Genomic DNA, 21,418 nt, shown 5'->3' on the forward strand with positions numbered 1-21,418 from the left:
AGATCTAAGATGTGTTGTTTAAGTGTTCCCTTTATTTTTTTTGAGCAGTATATGATTATTGGGCCATGCACTTGTCACAAGTTTAAATGACTATTCAATAGCACCCTATCTACACAATGCCCTGACATACAAGTTTCATGTCCCCAAATGACTCCTGTATTTCGAAAGAAAAGGGAACAGACGGTTAGTGCTATTCGGGATCATTGGGACGTCCAGGACAGCAAGGACCCAGCCAAAACCCCCCACAGCTGGTGTAGGGTCACGTGACTGTAGACATGATCAGGTCACGTGATTGCATCTGTTGACGATTGAATCTGGATTTGCACAATGAATTCGGCCTTTCACTGTGTCTGGTGCAATGTCATCGCCTCCCTAACTGGCATTTACTGAGTAAAATACACAGGGCTGTCAACTGCACACATCCACAGCCTAACGAACGCAACCTCGGGTGTTGAGTCGAAAGTAAACGGAGAGGACATGTAAAGCCATCGTTTTAAAAAGGAGGAATTGTATACGCTGACTAAGGACAGCCTATGAAGTTCACATACCGAGCCTTGTTTTTATAAGGTAAGGTTGCCTTGCATTTGGAATGATTCAATAAGGGTTTCATAAAACTGTATTTAATAGTTGTTCTGAGACTGAGAAATATCATAAAGCAAACGTTGTTATGGGGAATTATTTGTTTTGGACCTGCTTCATCAGTATTGGGGATTGTCGTTTGTCCAATCATTTAGGCCAAATAATTCGGTTGGACCAATAACGGTGAAGACGGGAGGGCGTAATTTCTATGAAAAATACAGACGTATTATTTGCGTTACATCTATGATGTTCATATCAAGACCAACATCACTTGGATGTTTAGCTTAGTTTAATCAGCAACTGACGTTCAAATTTCACATGAACGACAAGTAGTATATAATCTAACTGCATCAGCATTGCATTTGTAAATGCATGAAAGGGAAAAGGGGATACGTATTCAGTTGTACAGATAAAGGCATTCAGTTGAAATGTGTCTTCCGCAGGTAGTCTTTTGTCTATCCCTTATACAATGATTTAAAATGGAACATTAATAGCTTAATTCTAGAGTTTAGACAGAGTATTTGTTGATTTAAATTAATTTTGGCCTAATATTAGGCCATGAAAGAGAGACATTCATCTTTGAGATTAATGGCACTGCTTTTTCTATCATACATTCGTCTTTAATTAGATCTTCAGCACATTAACTTGAGCATGAAGACTGCCTCTGAGACAGTTTTACTCCCTACCTTCCTCACCCAATTAACTATTATTATTATTATTATTCTGATGTGACCCTCCGCACGTGACACAAGAAGACACACTGACCATTTGGCAAGAAGTACAAGGGTTGATTGTTGTTTATATCTACCCTTAAACAGAGGGACCCTATTTCTTTGAGGCCAGTTACAACAGCAGTCCCTTTGTCCAAACAGAAAGACGTAATCAGATTTATAGCAACTGAGGATAGAGATGCCTTATATTTCAAAAGGAAATGACCTGCCTTGCCTTCACACACAGTGAATGTAGTGGTGATATGACAGGCGCATGACAGTTGTCATCTGTCCACAGCAGACTGTTTGTTTATTGTTGCTCTCCAAGGCTGTTGAAACACAGAGTTTCAGGGCCATTGAAGTAGATTGACAGAAAAGGGTATGGCTCACAACTCGATAATACCCTTTTCATACCGCCGAGTGCAGCCGGGCTGAGCCAAGCTACTCTGTGGAGGCAGTCCGAAAACATTTAAACAAGCATGTCCTGTTAACATTCACTTAACAAACTAGGTTCAACTGGTTTGGTGAGCGATTGTCAACAGTATACTTTTTGCTTAGTGTTTTCTTCTCTTGCGTTTCTTCTCACCCTCTCTTCTCATGTCCTCCATTGAGCTCAATGTCGTCATTCCCCAGTTGTCAGACTCAGACAGTGTTTTTCTTCCCCCAATTCAAATTCCTTTTGCAGAACCCGGAATTAGGTTTTCTGATTGTGTTTGATATGTACAGTCTATGCAAATACCGAGCTGAGAAACATCAAGTTTCAGTTCTCTTTTTTGCTAATTTGATTTTCTATGTTTACATTATGAAATGATGGTTATCTGGAGGTGAAAACCTCTGTGGATCAACTGTGTTTGGTAGGATTGCTCAAGTACAGGCCCTGGCAAATTTCCGTCAACACACCAAATACATTGATAAGCCCAGTTCAGAACCAGATAAATGTAGTAACTGAACATTTCTCTTTCTCTTTTTGTCTGTCCAGGTCCTGCTGTAGTTCTGGTCTGTCTCCAGTCTCCTGTCTAAATGGCGATAGCACGCCAGTTTGGATTACTATTGTGGAAGAACTACCTTCAGCAGGTGGGTGGTGTGGGGAGAACTGACTTCAGCAGGTGGGTGGTGTGGGGAGAATTGACTTCAGCAGGTGGGTGATTTAGGGAGAACTGACTTCAGCAGGTGGGTGGTGTGGGGAGAACTGACTTCAGCAGGTGGGTGGTGTGGGGAGAATTGACTTCAGCAGGTGGGTGGTTTAGGGAGAACTGACTTCAGTAGGTGGGTGGTTTAGGGAGAACTACCTTCAGCAGGTGGGTGGTGTGGGGAGAATTGACTTCAGCAGGTGGGTGGTGTGGGGAGAATTGACTTCAGCAGGTGGGTGGTGTGGGGAGAACTGACTTCAGCAGGTGGGTGGTGTGGGGAGAACTGACTTCAGCAGGTGGGTGGTGTGGGGAGAACTGACTTCAGCAGGTGGGTGGTTTAGGGAGAACTGACTTCAGCAGGTGGGTGGTTTAGGGAGAACTGACTTCAGCAGGTGGGTGGTTTAGGGAGAACTGACTTCAGCAGGTGGGTGGTTTAGGCAGAACTGACTTCAGCAGGTAGGTGGTGTGGGGAGAACCCGACTTCAGCAGGTGGGTGGTGTGGGGAGAACTGACTTCAGCAGGTGGGTGGTTTAGGGAGAAGTACCTTCAGCAGGTGGGTGGTTTGGGGAGAAGTACCTTCAGCAGGTGGGTGGTTTGGGGAGAAGTACCTTCAGCAGGTGGGTGGTTTGGGGAGAAGTACCTTCAGCAGGTGGGTGGTTTGGGGAGAAGTACCTTCAGCAGGTGGGTGGTTTGGGGAGAAGTACCTTCAGCAGGTGGGTGGTTTGGGGAGAAGTACCTTCAGCAGGTGGGTGGTGTGGGGAGAAGTACCTAAAGCAGGTGGGTGGTGTGGGGAGAAGTACCTAAAGCAGGTGGGTAGGGTGGGGAGAAGTACCTTCAGCAGGTGGGTGGTGTGGGGAGAAGTACCTTCAGCCGGTGGGTGGTGTGGGGAGAAGTACCTTCAGCAGGTGGGTGGTGTGGGGAGAAGTACCTTCAGCGGGTGGGTGGTGTGGGGAGAAGTACCTTCAGCGGGTGGGTGGTGTGGGGAGAAGTACCTTCAGCAGGTGGGTGGTGTGGGGAGAACTACCTTCAGCAGGTGGGTGGTTTGGGGAGAACTGACTTCAACAGGTGGGTGGTTTGGGGAGAAGCACCTTCAGCAGGTGGGTGGTGTGGGGAGAAGTACCTTCAGCAGGTGGGTGGTGTGGGGAGAAGTACCTTCAGCAGGTGGGTGGTGTGGGGAGAAGTACCTTCAGCAGGTGGGTGGTGTGGGGAGAAGTACCTTCAGCAGGTGGGTGGTGTGGGGAGAAGTACCTTCAGCAGGTGGGTGGTGTGGGGAGAAGTACCTTCAGCAGGTGGGTGGTGTGGGGAGAAGTACCTTCAGCAGGTGGGTGGTGTGGGGAGAAGTACCTTCAGCAGGTGGGTGGTGTGGGGAGAACTGACTTCAGCAGGTGGGTGGTGTGGGGAGAACTGACTTCAGCAGGTGGGTGGTGTGGGGAGAACTGACTTCAGCAGGTGGGTGGTGTGGGTGAGAACTGACTTCAGCGGGTGGGTGGTTTGGTTAGAACTGACTTCAGCAGGTGGGTGGTGTGGGGAGAACTGACTTCAGCAGGTGGGTGGTGTGGGGAGAACTGACTTCAGCAGGTGGGTGGTGTGGGGATATTGAATATAAATGTTCAGGGGGATGCTACAGTTATCTATCTGAATAAGATCTATAACTTTATTGTGACTTGTACTTTGCAGAGTGAAATGTGTACAGTACTATTTAATAATAATACATGGGACTTATATAGCGCTTTTCAAGGATCCAACGCCACTTTACAATTGTAAGAAAAACAAAAAACAGGAGTGAAGACATCAGACTTCACAAAAACATGAATAAAGAGAGGGGTTGGCTCAAAGAAGGTAAGGAGTATGATGTTTCAGTGTATGGGGAGGGTTGTGATTTGGATACAAACCTGGTTTAGGGTAAGGGGTGGGATTGGGGTTGTATACAAACCCGGTTTAGGGTAAGGGGTGGGATTGGGGTTGTATACAAAACTGGTTTCGGGTGAGGGGTGGGATTGGGTTTGTATACAAAACTGGTTTCGGGTGAGGGGTGGTATTGGGGTTGTATACAAAACTGGTTTAGGGTGAGGGGTGGTATTGGGGTTGTATACAAAACTGGTTTAGGGTGAGGGGTGGGATTGGGGTTGTATACAAAACTGGTTTAGGGTGAGGGGTGGGATTGGGGTTGTATACAAAACTGGTTTAGGGTTAGATAGTGGACTGAACGGAGGGAGTTCCAGAGCCTAGGAGCAACCCTGGAGAAGGCCTGTTGCTGAAGCTCTGGAGCTGTGACCTGGGGATGACAAGGTGGCCTGCAGTGGTGGAACAGAGTGTGTGTATGGGTTGGTAGGGGAGAAGGTCTGAGAGGTAAGGGGGGTTAAGGTGGTGAAGGGCTTTGTAGGTTAGAAGGAGGATCTTGTAATCAATGCGTTGGGAGACAGGGAACCAGTGGAGTTTACGGAGGACAGGGGTGATATGCTGCCAGGATTGTGGGTGAGGAGTCAGGCTGCAGAGTTTTGAACCATTTGAAGCTTATGGAGGGAGCTTGAGTTGATACTGAGAGTAGGAAGTTGCAGTAGTCAAGACGGGGGGAGATGAGTGCATGTATTGTTTGTCAAGACAATGAGTGACAAGGAGTTAGCAGGATAGCACAAACAGATCTGGGACCAGTCTAGATTGTAACCAAGTAAATGGTTAAAGGCCTCGTCTACAAGCTGATGTGTCCACAACACATTGCATGTTGCTGACAAACAGTGTCACAGCCACAGGTTCTGTCACAAGACCGTCTTGACCCATGTTTGGTCTAGCAGCTCCATAGTTCTATCAATCCTTGGGGAAATCAATGTTTGCAGATAAATTAAGTCAATTCAGGAAGTGTTTCAAATTAAAACTTTTGAAGAAGCTTTTCATTTAAATGAGAAATTATTGATAATATATGCAAATGTATTTCTATTCCTGAATTGGAATTTCAGTGTACTTCCTCACTTCATTTCGAATTGACCCCAACTCTGCCTCCAACATTGATTTATCATGTGACAAGTTAATTTAGAGGTTAGCGATGGGACATGAGAGCCTGGTGCGTGTCTTGGCTGTCGCGTTGTTGTTACACTGAAACGTGTTAAGGTGGAGGTCAAAAAGTAGTCATCTAAATTACCCTGCGGTCTTTTGTTTTCCAAATGATATATTGAAATGGTAACTTTGCCATCCCACCACTGTAACCACTAGGTTCCATGGTAACCACTAGGTTCCATGGTAACCACTAGGTTCCATGGTGTGGATGAATTGACCAGTTCTTCAAACGACTGTTGTGAGTGATTAATATGTGATGGTTTGATATAGCCACCTATCCAAGCTTTGTCCTTTCACAAATCCTGGGCCTGTATTTGTAAAGTGTCTCAGAGTAGGAGTGATGATCTAGGATCAGTTTAGCCTTTTCAATAGTAATTCATAAGATTACATGGACCTGATCTTAGATCAGCACTCCTACTTTGAAACTCTCTATGAATACGGTCCCTGAAAGGTATCTCTGACGACCCTCAGTCTTGATATATTGCCAAGCTTCATGCTGCATTGAAACAGTAGGTGGTGAAACACATTGGGCTGGGATATTTATTCACTGATGAAAGATTGAATTGAATGGTAAGTAAATACACTTCTGTAGTCTTTCTTGTGTGTGTATAAAAGACGTGCTGGTGTGTTAGGGTTTGTTTCACAGTAGTTTGGGCTGTTTATTAACGATAGCTCCTCACAATGGCTCTCATATCAAAGACTTAGTCAAAACCCTTCACAAATCTGGGAGGGTGGTTGCACAACGAAACACACACACACACACGACAATGTCACACCACAGTTCCTCGTGTTAGTGTGTGTGTTAGTATGTGTAGTTGCTTCCATTTCCTGCTTTCTGCCTCCCTTTTAAGATTGTTGTTTCATTACCATTAACACACACTCCTGGAGACTCCATTGAGCCCAGGCAGGAAAAGGGTCTCCATCTTGGCCCCATCACAGAGACACTGCAGAGTGCATGTGAGGTTCATACCAGGTAACCAGGGATTGACCCAGAGAGAACTGCTCTGTGAGGGTCACCTGTATTCAAAAATGATCTCAGAGTAGGTTGAGTAGTAGGAGTGCTGATCTTGGATCAGGTGAAACTCTGTCTATGTAATAGTATTCCTTTAGATCTAAAAGGCAACATTTATCCTATATTAGCACTTCTATTGTGAGACTATTGTTAAAGTACATAGTTAGCTGACTATTGTTAATACAGACCCTAAAGTACATAGTTAGCTGACTATTGTTAATACAGACCCTAAAGTACATAGTTAGCTGACTATTGTTAATACAGACCCTAAAGTACATAGTTAGCTGACTATTGTTAATACAGACCCTAAAGTACATAGTTAGCTGACTATTGTTAATACAGAACCTAAAGCACATAGTTAGCTGATGCGAGGAGTTCATTGTAAGGGAACTAGGGGCAAATGGAACTTATACAGTAGAAAATATGTTAAGTCTATGATTTAAGAGTATTAATAGATGCATTGCATGAAAGTTTGCTCGCATTCTTTTTGTATCCAAAATGTAAAACAATTGGTAGGGGTAAAGCCATTTGAATTCAATCATAGATGACATTTAAGAATCATTTCTATATAGTCTAGAATTTAATGTCAGTTTGATCTTGTTTGTTTTGCGTATTGATCCCTCACTATAAAGAGCATCGGGATGCTTTGGATGTTATTTATTTTCAGAAACTTTTAACCCTAGATTTCCATTATTTTGGATTTCTCTATTGGACAGTATACTGTATGTGTATCATACTGTAGGTGTTCTGAGATTACACATGGTCTTCCTTGTATCAGTAGATGGTTTGTTTCCCTTTCATGTTTTGCCAGGGTTCTGTTCCTTAGGGCACACTGTATTAAAACGTTTTGTGCAATGGAAAACAAAAACTATTCTTACTGGACCAGTCCAGGTAGTCCTTCCCTGTATCAATCTGTTTTTCTGTTTACTCCTGATTGAGCACAACCCAGACCTAGAAATTAGACGCTAGCTGGACTGTAGCAGGCTGTGTAACTCGTATCTTGTTCAACTGGTTGTGCATTATTCCCTGTGGAACAGAGTTCATATCAAATTTAATTTGTCACATTCATTTAAAAAAAAAAAAAAAAAAACAGGTGTAGACTAACAGTGAAATACTTACTTATGGGCCCTTCCCAACAATGCAGAGAGGAGAATAAATAGAACATTTCTAGAAAGATTATATCACGAGGAGTAAATACATAATGAGTAACCATAACTTGGCTATCTACACGGGGTACTAGTGCCGAGTTGATGTGCAGGGTTACGAGGTACAATGAATTTGTAAAGTATTCAGACCGCTTGACTTTTAACACATTTTGTTACGTTACAGCCTTATTATAAAATGGATTCAATTGTTTTTTTCCCCCCTCATCAATCTACACACAATACCACATTATGACCAAGCAAAAACAGTTTTTTAGAAAAAACGGAAAATCACATTTACAGAAGTATTCAGACCCTTTACTCAGTACTTTGTTGAAGCACCTTTGGCAGCGATTACAGCCTCGGGTCTTCTTGGGTATGAGGCTAGAAGTTTGGCACACCTGTATTTGTGGAGTTTCCCCTGTTCTTCTCTGCAGAACCTCTCAAGCTCTGTCAGGTTGGATGGGGAGCGTCGCTGTTCAGCTATTTTCAGGTCTCTCCAGAGATGTTCAATCAGGTTCAAGTCCGGGCTCTGGCTGGGCCACTCAAGGACATTTAGAGACTTGTCCCGAAAGCCACTCCTGCTTTGTCTTGGCTGTGTACTTAGGGTCGTTGTCCTGTTGGAAGGTGGACCTTTGCCCCAGTCTGAGGTCCTGAGTGTTCTGGCGCAGGTTTTCATCAAGGATATCTCTGTACTTTGCTCCGTTCATCTTTCCCTCAATCCTGACTAGTCTCCCAGTCCCTGATGCTGAAAAACATCCCCACAGCATGATGCCGCCACCACCATACTTCACCTTAGGGATGGTGCCAGGTTTCCTCCAGACGTGACGCTTGGCATTCAGGCCAAACATTTTAATCTTGGTTTTATCAGACCAGAGAATCTTGTTTCTCATGGTCTGAGTGTTTAGGTGCCATTAACTCCAAACAGGCTGTCATGTGCCTTTTACTGAGGAGTGGCTACTGTCTGTCCACTCTACCATAAAGGCCTGATCGGTTGGTGTGCTACAGAGATGGTTGTCCTTCTGGAAATTTCTCCCATCTCCACAGAGGAACGCTGGAGCTCTGTCAGTGACCATCGGGTTCTTGGTCACCTCCCTGACCAAGGCCCTTCTCTCTTGATTGCTCAGTTTGGCTGGCCGGCCGGCCCATTCTAGTTAGAGTCTTGGGGGTTCCAAACTTATTCAAATTAACCTCTCTAGGGTATGTGGGACAATCGTCCCACCTACACAACAGCCAGTGGAATCCCGTGGCGCGATATTCAAATCCCTTAGAAATGCTATTACTTCAATTTCTCAAACATATGACTATTTTACACCATTTTAAAGACAAGACTCTCGTTAATCTAACCACACTGTCCGATTTCAAAAAGGCTTTACAACGAAAGAAAAACATTAGATTATGTCAGCAGAGTACCCAGCCAGAAATCATCAGACACCCATTTTTCAAGCTAGCATATAATGTCACAAAAACCAAAACCACAGCTAAATGCAGCACTAACCTTTGATGATCTTCATCAGATGACACTCCTAGGACATTATGTTATACAATACATGCATGTTTTGTTCAATGAAGTTCATATTATTATCAAAAACCAGCTTTTTACATTAGCATGTGACGTTCAGAACGAGCATACCCACCGCAAACTTCCGGTGAATTTACTAAATTACTCACGATAAACGTTCACAAAAAACACAATTATTTTAAGAATTATAGATACAGAACTCCTTTATGCAATCGCTATGTCCGATTTTAAAATAGCGTTTCGGCAAAAGCACATTTTGCAATATTCTGAGTAGATAGCTCGCCATCACGGGCTAGCTATTTTGACACCCACCAAGTTTGGCACTCACCAAACTCAGATTTACTATAAGAAAAATTGGATTACCTTTGCTGTTCTTCGTCAGAATGCACTCCCAGGCCTTCTATTTCAATAACAAATGTTGGTTTGGTTCAAAATAATCCATATTTATGTTCAAATATCCTCTGTTTTGTTCGTGCGTTCAAGACACTATCCGAAGGGTGACGCGCCCGGCGCGTATCGTGACAAAAAAAATTGTAAATATTCCATTACTGTACTTCGAAGCATGTCAACCGCTGTTTAAAATCAATTTTTATGCGATTTTTCTCGTAAAAAAGCGATAATATTCCGACCGGGAAACCCTGTTTTCGTTCAAAGACTGAAAATCTAAAATGGACTCTTCAAGTGCACGCGCGCCCCCGTCTCATTGTTCTCAGATCGACCACTTACCAAATGCGCTACTGTTTTTCAGTCATGGCCTGCAAAGTCATCATTCAACGTTCTGCCGCCTTCTGAGAGCCTATGGGAGCCGTAGGAAGTGTCACGTTACAGCAGAGATCCTCTGTTTTCGATAAAGAGGGTATAGAAGGCCAAGAAATGGTCAGAGAGGGCGCTTCCTGTTTGGAATCTTCTCAGGTTTTTGCCTGCCAAATGAGGTCTGTTATACTCACAGACACCATTCAAACAGTTTTAGAAACTTTAGGGTTTTTTCTATCCAAATCAAACAATCATATGCATATTCTAGTTTTTGGGCAGGAGTAATAACCAGATTAAATCGGGTACGTTTTTTTTATCCGGCCGTGCAAATACTGCCCCCTACCCTAGAGAGGTTAAGAATGATGGAGGCCACTGTTCTTCGGGACCTTCAATGCTGCAGAAATGTTTTGGTACCCTTCCTCAGACATGTGCCTCGACACAATCCTGTCTCAGAGCTCTACGGACAATTCCTTTGACCTCATGGCTTGGTTTTTACTCTGACATGCACTGTCAACTGTGGGACCTTATTTAGACTGGTGTGTGCACTGTAATTGAGGTAGATGCTGTATGTACATATAGGTAGGGATAAAGTGACTAGGCAGCAGGCTATATAATAAATAGTAGCAGCAACCTATGTGACGAGTCGGTGCATAAAGGGTCAATGCAGATAACCAATTGCTACCCGGACTAACTGGATCCTGTTGGTTCCAGACTTGGTGCATCAGTACCTCTTGCCGTGTGGTAGCAGAGCGAACAATCTATCACTTGGGTGGCTGGAGTCTTTGACACTGCTTGGTATAGAGGTCCTGGATGGCAGGGAGCTCGGCCCCAATGATGTTCTGGACCATACGCGCTGCACTCTGTAGCACTTTGAGGTCGGATGCCAAGCAGTTGCCATATTAAGTGGTGATGCAGCCAGTCAAGATGCTCTCTATGGTGCAGCTGTATAACATTTTGAGGATCTGAGGGCCCATGCCAAATTCTTTCAGCCTCATAAGGGGGAAGAGGTGTTGTCGTGCCTTCTTCACAACTGTGTTGGTGTGTGTGTGGACCCTGATAATGTTTTAGTGATGTGGACACCGAGGAACTTGAATTCTCGACCCCGCTCCACTACAGCAATGTCGATGTGGATGGGGGAGAGCTCGGCCCTCTGTTTCCATTTAGTCTACGATCAGCTCCTTTTTCTTGCTGACATTGAGGGAGAGGTTGTTATCCTGGCACCACACTGCCAGGTGGCATACCTTTTCCCTGTAGGCTGTTTCATCGTCGGTGATCAGGCCAACCACAGTTGTGTCGTCAGCAAACTTAATGATGGTGTTGGAGTCGTGGGTGAACAGGGAGTACAGGAGGGAACAAAGCAAGTACCACTGAGGGGCAATCGTGTTGAGGGTTAGTATGGCGGATGTGTTGTTGCCTACCCTCACCACCTTGGGACAGCCCGTCAGGAAGACGAGGATCCAGATGCTGAGGGAGGTGTGCAGTTCCAAGGTCTTAGTGATGAGCTTGGAGGGCACTATGTTGTTAAACGCTGAGCTATAGTCAAGGTTAAAAATGCCAGTGAAGACACTTGCCAGCTCGTCAGCTAATGCTCTGAGCATGCAACCTGGTAATCTGTCTGAATGTTTTACTCACATCGGCTACGGAGAGCATGATCATACAGATCCAGAGCAGCTAGTGCTCTCATGCATGGTTCAGTGTTGCTGGCCTCGAAGCGAGAATAGGAATTTAGCTTGTCTGGTAGGCTCACGTTAATCTTTGTAATCCATGATAGTTTGCAAGCCCTGCCACATCCGAGGAGCGTCAGAGCCGGCATAGTAGGATTTGATTTTAGTCCTGTTGTCCCAGTACCATTGCCAAGGGGACTCGGTGGCCCCATGAAACTGTCTCTTGGATACTGTTGTACTCTATGGTACACACTCACTCTGTATGGCAATGTCTCCAGAAATATCTGTTTAGGTTCAGCCCTGACCTGTGAGAATGAGATGAGAGCATCTCCACTGTGATAATTGAACACTGTCCAAGCTGCTGCTTTCTCCAGTCACTGTACAAGGGGTGGCCTTCACATATCCTATGAGCAGAGGAACTTGTGAAATGCACCATATCTCTCCTATGAGCATTCAAATAATTGATGTCTTGACTGATCTGGTCAAATGGCAGCTTGGACATTTGATCTAACATTAAATCACCAATTTTCTTCTGAAACTATGGAAATGTACATTACACTACTGCTAATGGATAGTTTTTCCAGTCTGAGCCACGTTCAGTGTCAGAGGTCATAGAGAGAATTCATATTCCATAGTAATCACTTTGATTTACTATCTACCGAGTCCAGGCTTTTGATGATTTAGGTGACGAATGTTCTGTCATGCTCAGCTCACTGATCCCTCTCCCTCTCTTCTCTCCTCTTTCTAAAACCTTGGCTGATGTTCCTCTACCACTTTGTTTCTTTCCTCTGCCAATACATCCCCCCCCCCCCCTACAGAAGCGTCAGATCCTGGTGACGCTCGTGGAGATCGCCCTGCCCCTGCTCTTCTCGGGAATCCTCATCGTGCTGCGCGAGAACGTGCCCTTCAAGGACTACCCCAACGCCACGCTCTACCAGAGCTTCTCTGTGGATGGCCTGCAGTACCCACTGGACAACTACCATCACTACCAGTTGGCCTACGTGCCGGGCAACGCCAGTGTGGTGCGACGGGTGGCGGAGGACGTGCAGCGCAGCCTGGACCCCGTCATCAGTTCAGGTGAGTAAAGGAGAGAGTGTGAGGGCTGTGGAGAGCATAGAAACATAATGAGGACGTGGCAGAGTGGAGCTTTTAACCATGGTTGTAGCCATATGGTTCTGATGATGTGATGATAATAACGATGATGGTTTAGATGGGAACGGATGATGATGTTGAGTATGACTAAAACCTCTGAACACAAGATGTTCCTCTGCTGGAGGAAACATACTGTCTTTAGCATGAAAACAAGCTCAGTTCTGCCAGTGTAAGTACGTCCTACAGTGAGAGGCCATCTCATAGACCGAAGATGGGGTTGGTCTGCCAAGTCTTTGTAGCAGAGACTCCGTCTGTCTGTCCAGCCTGTGTCTGTGTTCTGTTGTGAGGTGACTGGGACCTAATCTCTGTGCTGGTCACTGTGTCCTGCATGGAGTGGTAGCTTATAATGGACACAAAAATGGATGGAAAACCTAATGGAAATGTACATTTACGTCATTTAGCATATTCGTCGCCAGACCCACTGGCTCCAGTTCATCTATAAGTCTTTGCTAGGTAAAGCTCCACCTTATCTCAGCTCACTGGTCACGATAACAAAACCCACCCATAGCACGCGCTCCAGCAGGTATATCTCACTGGTCATCCCCAAAGCCCACACCTCCTTTGGCCGCCTTTCCTTCCAGTTTTCTGCTGCCAATGACTGGAACGAATTGCAAAAATCGCTGAAGCTGGAGACTTATATTTCCCTCACTTACTTTAAACATCAGCTATCTGAGCAGCTAACCGATCGCTGCAGCTGTACATAGTCCATCTGTAAATAGCCCACCCAATCTACCTACCTCATCCCCATATTGTTTTTATTTACTTTTCTGTTTTTATTTACTTTTCTGCTGTTTTGCACACCAGTATTTCTACTTGCACATCATCATCTGCTCATCTATCAACTGGATGTTGTTGTGGTAGTATAGCATGTACCACTATGCTATATAGCCTTCCCTGTAGCTCAGTTGGTAGAGCATGGTGTTTGCAACACCAGGGTTGTGGGTTCGATTCCCACGGGGGGCCAGCACAGAAAAAAAATAAAACATTGTATGAAATTGTATGAAATGTATGCATTCACTACTGTAAGTCGCTCTGGATAAGAGCGTCTGCTAAATGATGTAAATAATGTAAATAATAACTGGATGTTGTTGTGGTAGTATAGCATGTACCTCTATGCTATATAACTGGATGTTGTTGTGGTAGTATAGCATGTACCACCACTATGCTATATAACTGGATGTTGTTGTGGTAGTATAGCATGTACCTCTATGCTATATAACTGGATGTTGTTGTGGCAGTATAGCATGTACCACTATGCTATATAACTGGATGTTGTTGTGGTAGTATAGCATGTACCACCACTATGCTATATAACTGGATGTTGTTGTGGTAGTATAGCATGTACCACCACTATGCTATATAACTGGATGTTGTTGTGGTAGTATTGCATGTACCACTATGCTATATAACTGGATGTTGTTGTGGTAGTATAGCATGTACCTCTATGCTATATAACTGGATGTTGTTGTGGTAGTATAGCATGTACCACTATGCTATATAACTGGATGTTGTTGTGGTAGTATAGCATGTACCTCTATGCTATATAACTGGATGTTGTTGTGGTAGTATAGCATGTACCACCACTATGCTATATAACTGGATGTTGTTGTGGTAGTATAGCATGTACCTCTATGCTATATAACTGGATGTTGTTGTGGCAGTATAGCATGTACCACCACTATGCTATATAACTGGATGTTGTTGTGGTAGTATAGCATGTACCTCTATGCTATATAACTGGATGTTGTTGTGGCAGTATAGCATGTACCTCTATGCTATATAACTGGATGTTGTTGTGGTAGTATAGCATGTACCACTATGCTATATAACTGGATGTTGTTGTGGTAGTATAGCATGTACCTCTATGCTATATAACTGGATGTTGTTGTGGCAGTATAGCATGTACCTCTATGCTATATAACTGGATGTTGTTGTGGTAGTATAGCATGTACCACTATGCTATATAACTGGATGTTGTTGTGGTAGTATAGCATGTACCTCTATGCTATATAACTGGATGTTGTTGTGGCAGTATAGCATGTACCTCTACGCTATATAACTGGATGTTGTTGTGGTAGTATAGCATGTACCACTATGCTATATAACTGGATGTTGTTGTGGTAGTATAGCATGTACCACCACTATGCTATATAACTGGATGTTGTTGTGGTAGTATAGCATGAACCACTCTGCTATATAACTGGATGTTGTTGTGGCAGTATAGCATGTACCTCTACGCTATATAACTGGATGTTGTTGTGGTAGTATAGCATGTACCACTATGCTATATAACTGGATGTTGTTGTGGCGGTATAGTATGAACCACTATGCTATATAACTGGATGTTGTTGTGGTAGTATAGCATGTACCTCTACGCTATATAACTGGATCTTGTTGTGGTAGTATATCATGTACCACTATGCTATATAACTGGATGTTGTTGTGGTAGTATAGCATGTACCTCTATGCTATATAACTGGATGTTGTTGTGGCAGTATAGCATGTACCTCTATGCTATATAACCGGATGTTGTTGTGGTAGTATAGCATGTACCACTATGCTATATAACTGGATGTTGTTGTGGTAGTATAGCATGTACCTCTATGCTATATAACTGGATGTTGTTGTGGCAGTATAGCATGTACCTCTACGCTATATAACTGGATGTTGTTGTGGTAGTATAGCATGTACCACTATGCTATATAACTGGATATTGTTGTGGTAGTATAGCATGTACCACCACTATGCTATATAACTGGATGTTGTTGTGGTAGTATAGCATGAACCACTCTGCTATATAACTGGATGTTGTTGTGGCAGTATAGCATGTACCTCTACGCTATATAACTGGATGTTGTTGTGGTAGTATAGCATGTACCTCTACGCTATATAACTGGATGTTCTTGTGGTACTATATCATGTACCACTATGCAGTATGACTGGATGTTGTTGTGGTAGTATAGCATGTACCACTCTGCTATATAACTGGATGTTCTTGTGGTACTATATCATGTACCACTATGCTATATAACTGGATGTTGTTGTGGTAGTAAAGCACGTACCACTGCCCTGGTGTTATTGTAGGCTCGCATACCAGCCTCAGCTGTCCTGGGAATACTGGTTCCTCCAGAAATGGCACCTGACTCCTCAGGCAACATGTATGGCCCTGCCAGTCTCTTCACTGTCTGATTCAGATGGGGAGGCGGGGGAGATGGAGAGGAGCTCACCCCCGTAGCCTGTCAGTCTGGTGCCGTAGGATGGATGGACGCGCGCGTGCGCACACACACACGCACACTAGCCCGTCTGAGATCAACGCTCTGAATAATTTAGATTGTGAGAGGATGGGGAAGGGAGCGGTCACTATGGAGGTTTAGAATGTCATGCATGTAGAATAACTCTTAACAGGGTATGACACGTTAAAATGTATGCACATCTTGTAATAGATTATACAAATACACTTTACAAAAATATAAATGCAACATGGAACAATTTCAGAGATTATACTGAGTTCATAGAAGGATATCAATCAATCAATTTAAATAAATAAATTAGGCCCTAATCTATGCATTTCACATCACTTGGCAGGGGCGCAGCCGTGGGTGTGCCCACCCACTAGGGAGTTTTTCCCCACAAAAGGGCCCCACTCAGACGATCCCGCCAGGTGAAGAAGAGGATGTGGAAGTCCTGGGCTGGTGTGGTTACACGTGGTCTGAGCTTGTGAGGCCGGTTGCCAAATTCTGTAAAATGACATTGGAGGCGGCATATGGTAGAGAAGTTAACATAAAATTATCTGGGAACAGCTCTGCTGGACATTCCTGAAGTCAGCATGCCAATTGCATGCTCCCTCAACTTGAGACATCTGTGGCATTGTGTTGTGTGACAAAACTTTAGAGTACACTTTAGAGTGGCTTTTTTTTGTCCCCAGCACAAGGTGCACCTGTGTATTGATCATGCTGTTTAATCAGCTTCTTGATAAGCTGCTGCTGTCAGGTGGATGGATTTTCTTGGCAAAGGAGAAATGCTCACTAACAGGGATGTAAACAAATTTGGGCACACAATTGGAGAGAAATAAGCTTTTTGTGCGTATGAAACATTTCTGGGATTTTTTTTTATTTCAGCTCATGAAACATGGGACCAACACTTTACATGTTGCATTTATATTTTTGTTCAGTATAGAATCAATATGAAAAAGGGACAGGAAAAAAGAAATAAACTCAGCAAAAAAAGAAACGTCCGTTTTTCAGGATTTTGTCGTTCAAAGATAATTAGTAGAAATCCAAATAATTTCACAGATCTTCATTGTAAAGGGTTTAAACACTGTTTCCCATGCTTGTTCAATGAACCATAAACAATTAATGAACATGCACCTGTGGAACGGTCGTTAAGACACTAATAGTTTACAGACAGTAGGCAATCAAGGTCACAGTTATGAAAACTTAGGACACTAAGGAGGCCTTTCTACTGACTCTGAAAAACACCAAAATAAAGATGCCCAGGGTCCCTGCTCATCTGCGTGAAAGTGCCTTAGGCATGCTGCATGGAGGCATGAGGACTGCAGATGTGCCCAGGGCAATAAATTGCAATGTCCGTACTGTGAGACGCCTAAGATAGCGCTACAGGGAGACAGGACGGACAGCTGATCGTCCTCGTAGTGGCAGAGGATCGGTACTTCCGAACATCACACCTGCGGGACAGGTACAGAATGGCAACAACAACTGCCTGAGTTACACCAGGAATGCACAATCCCTCCATCAGTGCTCAAACTGTCTGCAAAAGGATGAGAGAGGCTGAACTGAGGGCTTGTAGGCCTGTTGTAAGGCAGGTCCTCACCAGACATCACCGGCAACGACGTCGCCTATGGGCACAAACCCACCGTCGCTGGACCAGACAGGACTGGCAAAAGTGCTCTTCACTGACGAGTCGCGGTTTTCTCTCACCAGGGGTGATGGTCAGATTTGCATTTATCGTCGAAGGAATGAGCGTTACGCCGAGGCCTGTACTCTGGAGCGGGATTGATTTGGAGGTGGAGGTGGTGTGTCACAGCATCATCGGACTGAGCTTGTTGTCATTGCAGGCAATCTCAACGCTGTGCGTTACAGGGAAGACATCCTCCTCCCTCATGCGGTATCCTTCCTGCAGGCTCATCCTGACATGACCCTCCAGCATGACAATGCCACCAGCCAAACTGCTCGTTCTGTGCGTGATTTCCTGCAAGACAGGAATGTCTGTGTTCTGCCATGGCCAGCGAAGAGCCCGGATCTCAATCACATTGAGCACGTCTGGGACCTGTTGGATCAGAGGGTGAGGGCTAGGGCTTTTTCCCCCCCAGAAATGTCTGGGTCCTTGCAGGTGCCTTGGTGGAAGAGTGGGGTAACATCTCACAGTAAGAACTGGCAAATCTGTTGCAGTCAATGAGAAGGAGCTGGTGGCAGCAGATACTGACTGCTACTTTTGATTTGGAATTGTTTTAGAGTGAGAGGGCCTGTGTGTGCATGTGTGTGTTGGCCTGAATGCCAGTGCTCAAGATAAGATTATGTTGAAATCTATGGGAGCGGTAGACAAATCTATAAATGAATAGAAAACATATTTTGAGCTCAAGATATGATATTGTTTGTTTTCTGTAACTGGAACACGGGGTGAAAGTGAGGCTTATTTCACAACTTCACTGTGTCTATATCATGCCACTGTTATATGAGCCTGTTGTGTGTTCAGCTGGCTTTCAAACCAGGGTAGTACAGAGAGAGGATCTGTCTGTCTGTCTGTCTTTGCCTGTGTGACTGTTCTGTTCCTGCCACATGTTTCTCTTCTTACAGTATGTCTCCATGTCAACTGGTAGAATTCACAAGGTTAATTAAGGATCCGCCCCTTTTTTAAAATGTTTGCCTAAAATGACTTTCCCAAATCTAATTGCCTGTAGTTCAGGCCCAGAAGCAAGGATATGCATATTCTTGGTACCATTTGAAAGGAAACACTTCGAAGTTTGTGGAAATGTGAAAGGAATGTAAGAGAATATAACACAATAGATCTGGTAAAAGATAATACAAAGAAAAAACAAACAATTATTTTGTATTTTTTTGTACCATATTTGAAATGTAAGAGAAAGGCCATAGTTTATTATTCCAGCCCAGGTGCAATTTAGATTTTGTCCACTAGATGGCAGCAGTGTATGTGCAAAGTTTTAGACTGATCCAATGAACCATTGCATTTCTGTTATTTTTTTATCAAGACTGCCGAATTGTGCCATATTTGTTTATTTATAACTTCATGTTCAAAATTGTGCACTCTCCTCAAACAATAGCATGGTATTCTTTCACTGTAATAGCTACTGTAAATTGTACAGTGCAGTTAGATTAACAAGAATTTAAGCTTTCTGCCAATATCCCATATGTCCTGGGAAATGTTCTTGTTACTTACAACCTCATGCTAATCGCATTAGCCTATGTTTGCTCAACCGTCCCGTGGAAGGGACACCAATCCCAAAGAAGTTCAAGGGAGAGTCGGTGTGAAAAATTGGTAGACATGACATGGGATTTTGTCACTTCAACTAACGTTCTCTCTCTCTGTTTGCCCCAACAGTGCATGGGTTTGAGACAGAGGAGCAGTTTGAGGACTTTGTGAGAAAGGACCCTCAGTCTCGGAAGGTTCTGGCTGCTGTGGTGTTTGAGCACTCCTTCACTCACGATGACGAGCCACTGCCCCAACAGGTTGGTTTAACAGTGTATTCATATAGTTTGTATTGCACTTAGGGCTGACCCCCATTAGTCGCCTGGTCGATTGTTTGGTCGATTGTTTGGTCGATAGGCTGTTGATCGTCCAAGGTTTTTTCATTTTTTGTTCGAGCAGTAGCAAATATATATACCTTTGGAGGGTATTCAGACCTCTTGACTTTTTTCACATTTTGTTACGTTACAGCCTTATTCTAAAGTGCATTAAAAAAAATATCCTCCGCAATCTACAGACAATACCCCATAATGACAGTGAAAATAGGTTTTTAGACTTTTTTGCAAATGTATTAAAAATAAATAAACCGAAATACCTTATTTACATAAGTATTCAGACCCTTTGCTATGAGACTCAAAATTTAGCTCAAGTACACCTTGTTTCTACAACTTAATTGGAGTCCACCTGTGGTAGATTCAATTGATTGGACATCATTTGGAAGGGTACACATCTGTCTATATAAGGTCCCACAGTTGACAGTGCATGTCAGAGCAAAAACCAAGCCGTGAGGTTGAAGCAATTGTCCGTAGAGACAGGGTTGTGTCGAGGCACAGATCTGGGGAAGGGTACCAAAAAATGTATGCAGCATTGAAGGTCCCCAAGAACAAAGTGGCCTCCATCATTCTTAAATGGAGCTGGCCGGCCCGGCCAAACTGAGCAATCGGGGGAGACGGGTCTTGGTTCAGGGAGGTGACCAAGAACCAGACGTTTACTCTGACAGAGCTCCAGAGTTCCTCTGTGGAGATGTTTGTCCTTCTGAAAGGTTCTCCCATCTCTGCAGCACTCCACCAATCTGGCCTTTATGGTAGAGTGACCAGACGGAGCCACTCCTCAGTAAAAGGCACATGACAGCACCTAAAGACTCAGACCATGAGAAACAAGATTCTCTGGTCTGATGAAGCCAAGATCTAACTCTTTGGGTTGAATGGCAAGCGTCATGTCTGGAGGAAACTGGGTACCATCCCTATGGTGAAGCATGGTGGTGGCAGCATCATTCTGTGGGGATGTTTTTCAGCATCAGGGACTGGGCGACTAGTCAGGATCGAGGCAAAGATGAACGGAGCAAAGTACAGAGAGATCCTTGATGAAAACCTGCTCTAGAGCACTCAGGACCTCAGACTGAGGCGAAGGTTCACCTTCCAACAGGACAACAAACCTAAGCACAGCCAAGACAACGCAGGAGTGGTTTCGGGACAAATCTCTGAATGTCCATGAGTGGCCCAGCCAGAGCCTGGACTTGAACCCGATCAAACATCTCTGGAGAGACCTGAAAATAGCTGTGCAGCAACGCTCCCCATCCAACCTGACAGAGCTTGAGAGGATCTGTAGAGATACAGGTGTGCCAAGCTTGTAGCGTCATACCCAAGAAGACTCAAGGTTGTAATCGCTGCCAAAGGTGCTTCAACAAAGTACTGAGTAAAAGGTCTGAATACTTTTGTAAATGTCATATTTCAGTTTTTTATTTTTTATAAATTAGCAAACATTTCTAAAAACCAGTTTTTGCTTTGTTATTATGTGGTATAGGGTGTAGATTGATGAGGGGGAAAAAACAACAAATCAATTTTATAATAAAATTGTAACGTAACAAAATGTGGAAAAAGTCAAGGGGTCTGAATACTTTCCGAAAGCACTGTATATTTTATTTTATGGAACACGAGACACCTGTCTTATTCGCGCCCATCTCAGTGAACTAATCCATTGTGTAGGCTGCGGGGGATGGCACAGTCCAAGAAGGTGAGTGTGGCTAAGATGCACAATGCACGTCTTTCTGTGCTCTCTCCCTCCAATACAATACATATATCACCAGTAGTACATTTACCGTTAATTCCTATTATTTCTAATCTACATTGTCTGTTTGACAGATGTGATTACGGTAATTTCTGTTTAAGCATTAATTTTATTATTATTCCTGTCTTTTACTTTTCTCATTGGAAGAGTGGACACGTTGTTTGCGGAGCATACAATCTATGCTACTCTTGTGAG

At 43.9% G+C, this 21,418-nt stretch overlaps 1 protein-coding gene across 1 annotated transcript in view; it reads left to right on the top strand.

Moving 5' to 3' along the window:
* The first annotated feature begins 284 nt into the window (after nt 1-284).
* The window catches only part of LOC115206616 (ATP-binding cassette sub-family A member 3), an 81,914-nt gene continuing 60,780 nt past the window's right edge, over nt 285-21,418 (top strand). Inside the window, exons 1-4 of the mRNA XM_029773773.1 lie at nt 285-567; nt 2,269-2,363; nt 12,382-12,640; nt 19,292-19,419. Coding sequence (XP_029629633.1) covers nt 2,310-2,363; nt 12,382-12,640; nt 19,292-19,419 — 441 coding nt within the window. The 5' untranslated portion in view covers nt 285-567; nt 2,269-2,309. The remainder of the gene's footprint in view (nt 568-2,268; nt 2,364-12,381; nt 12,641-19,291; nt 19,420-21,418) is intronic.

Source organism: Salmo trutta, chromosome 1 (genome assembly GCF_901001165.1).
Source record: "Salmo trutta chromosome 1, fSalTru1.1, whole genome shotgun sequence".
NCBI classification, from domain to species: domain Eukaryota; kingdom Metazoa; phylum Chordata; class Actinopteri; order Salmoniformes; family Salmonidae; genus Salmo; species Salmo trutta.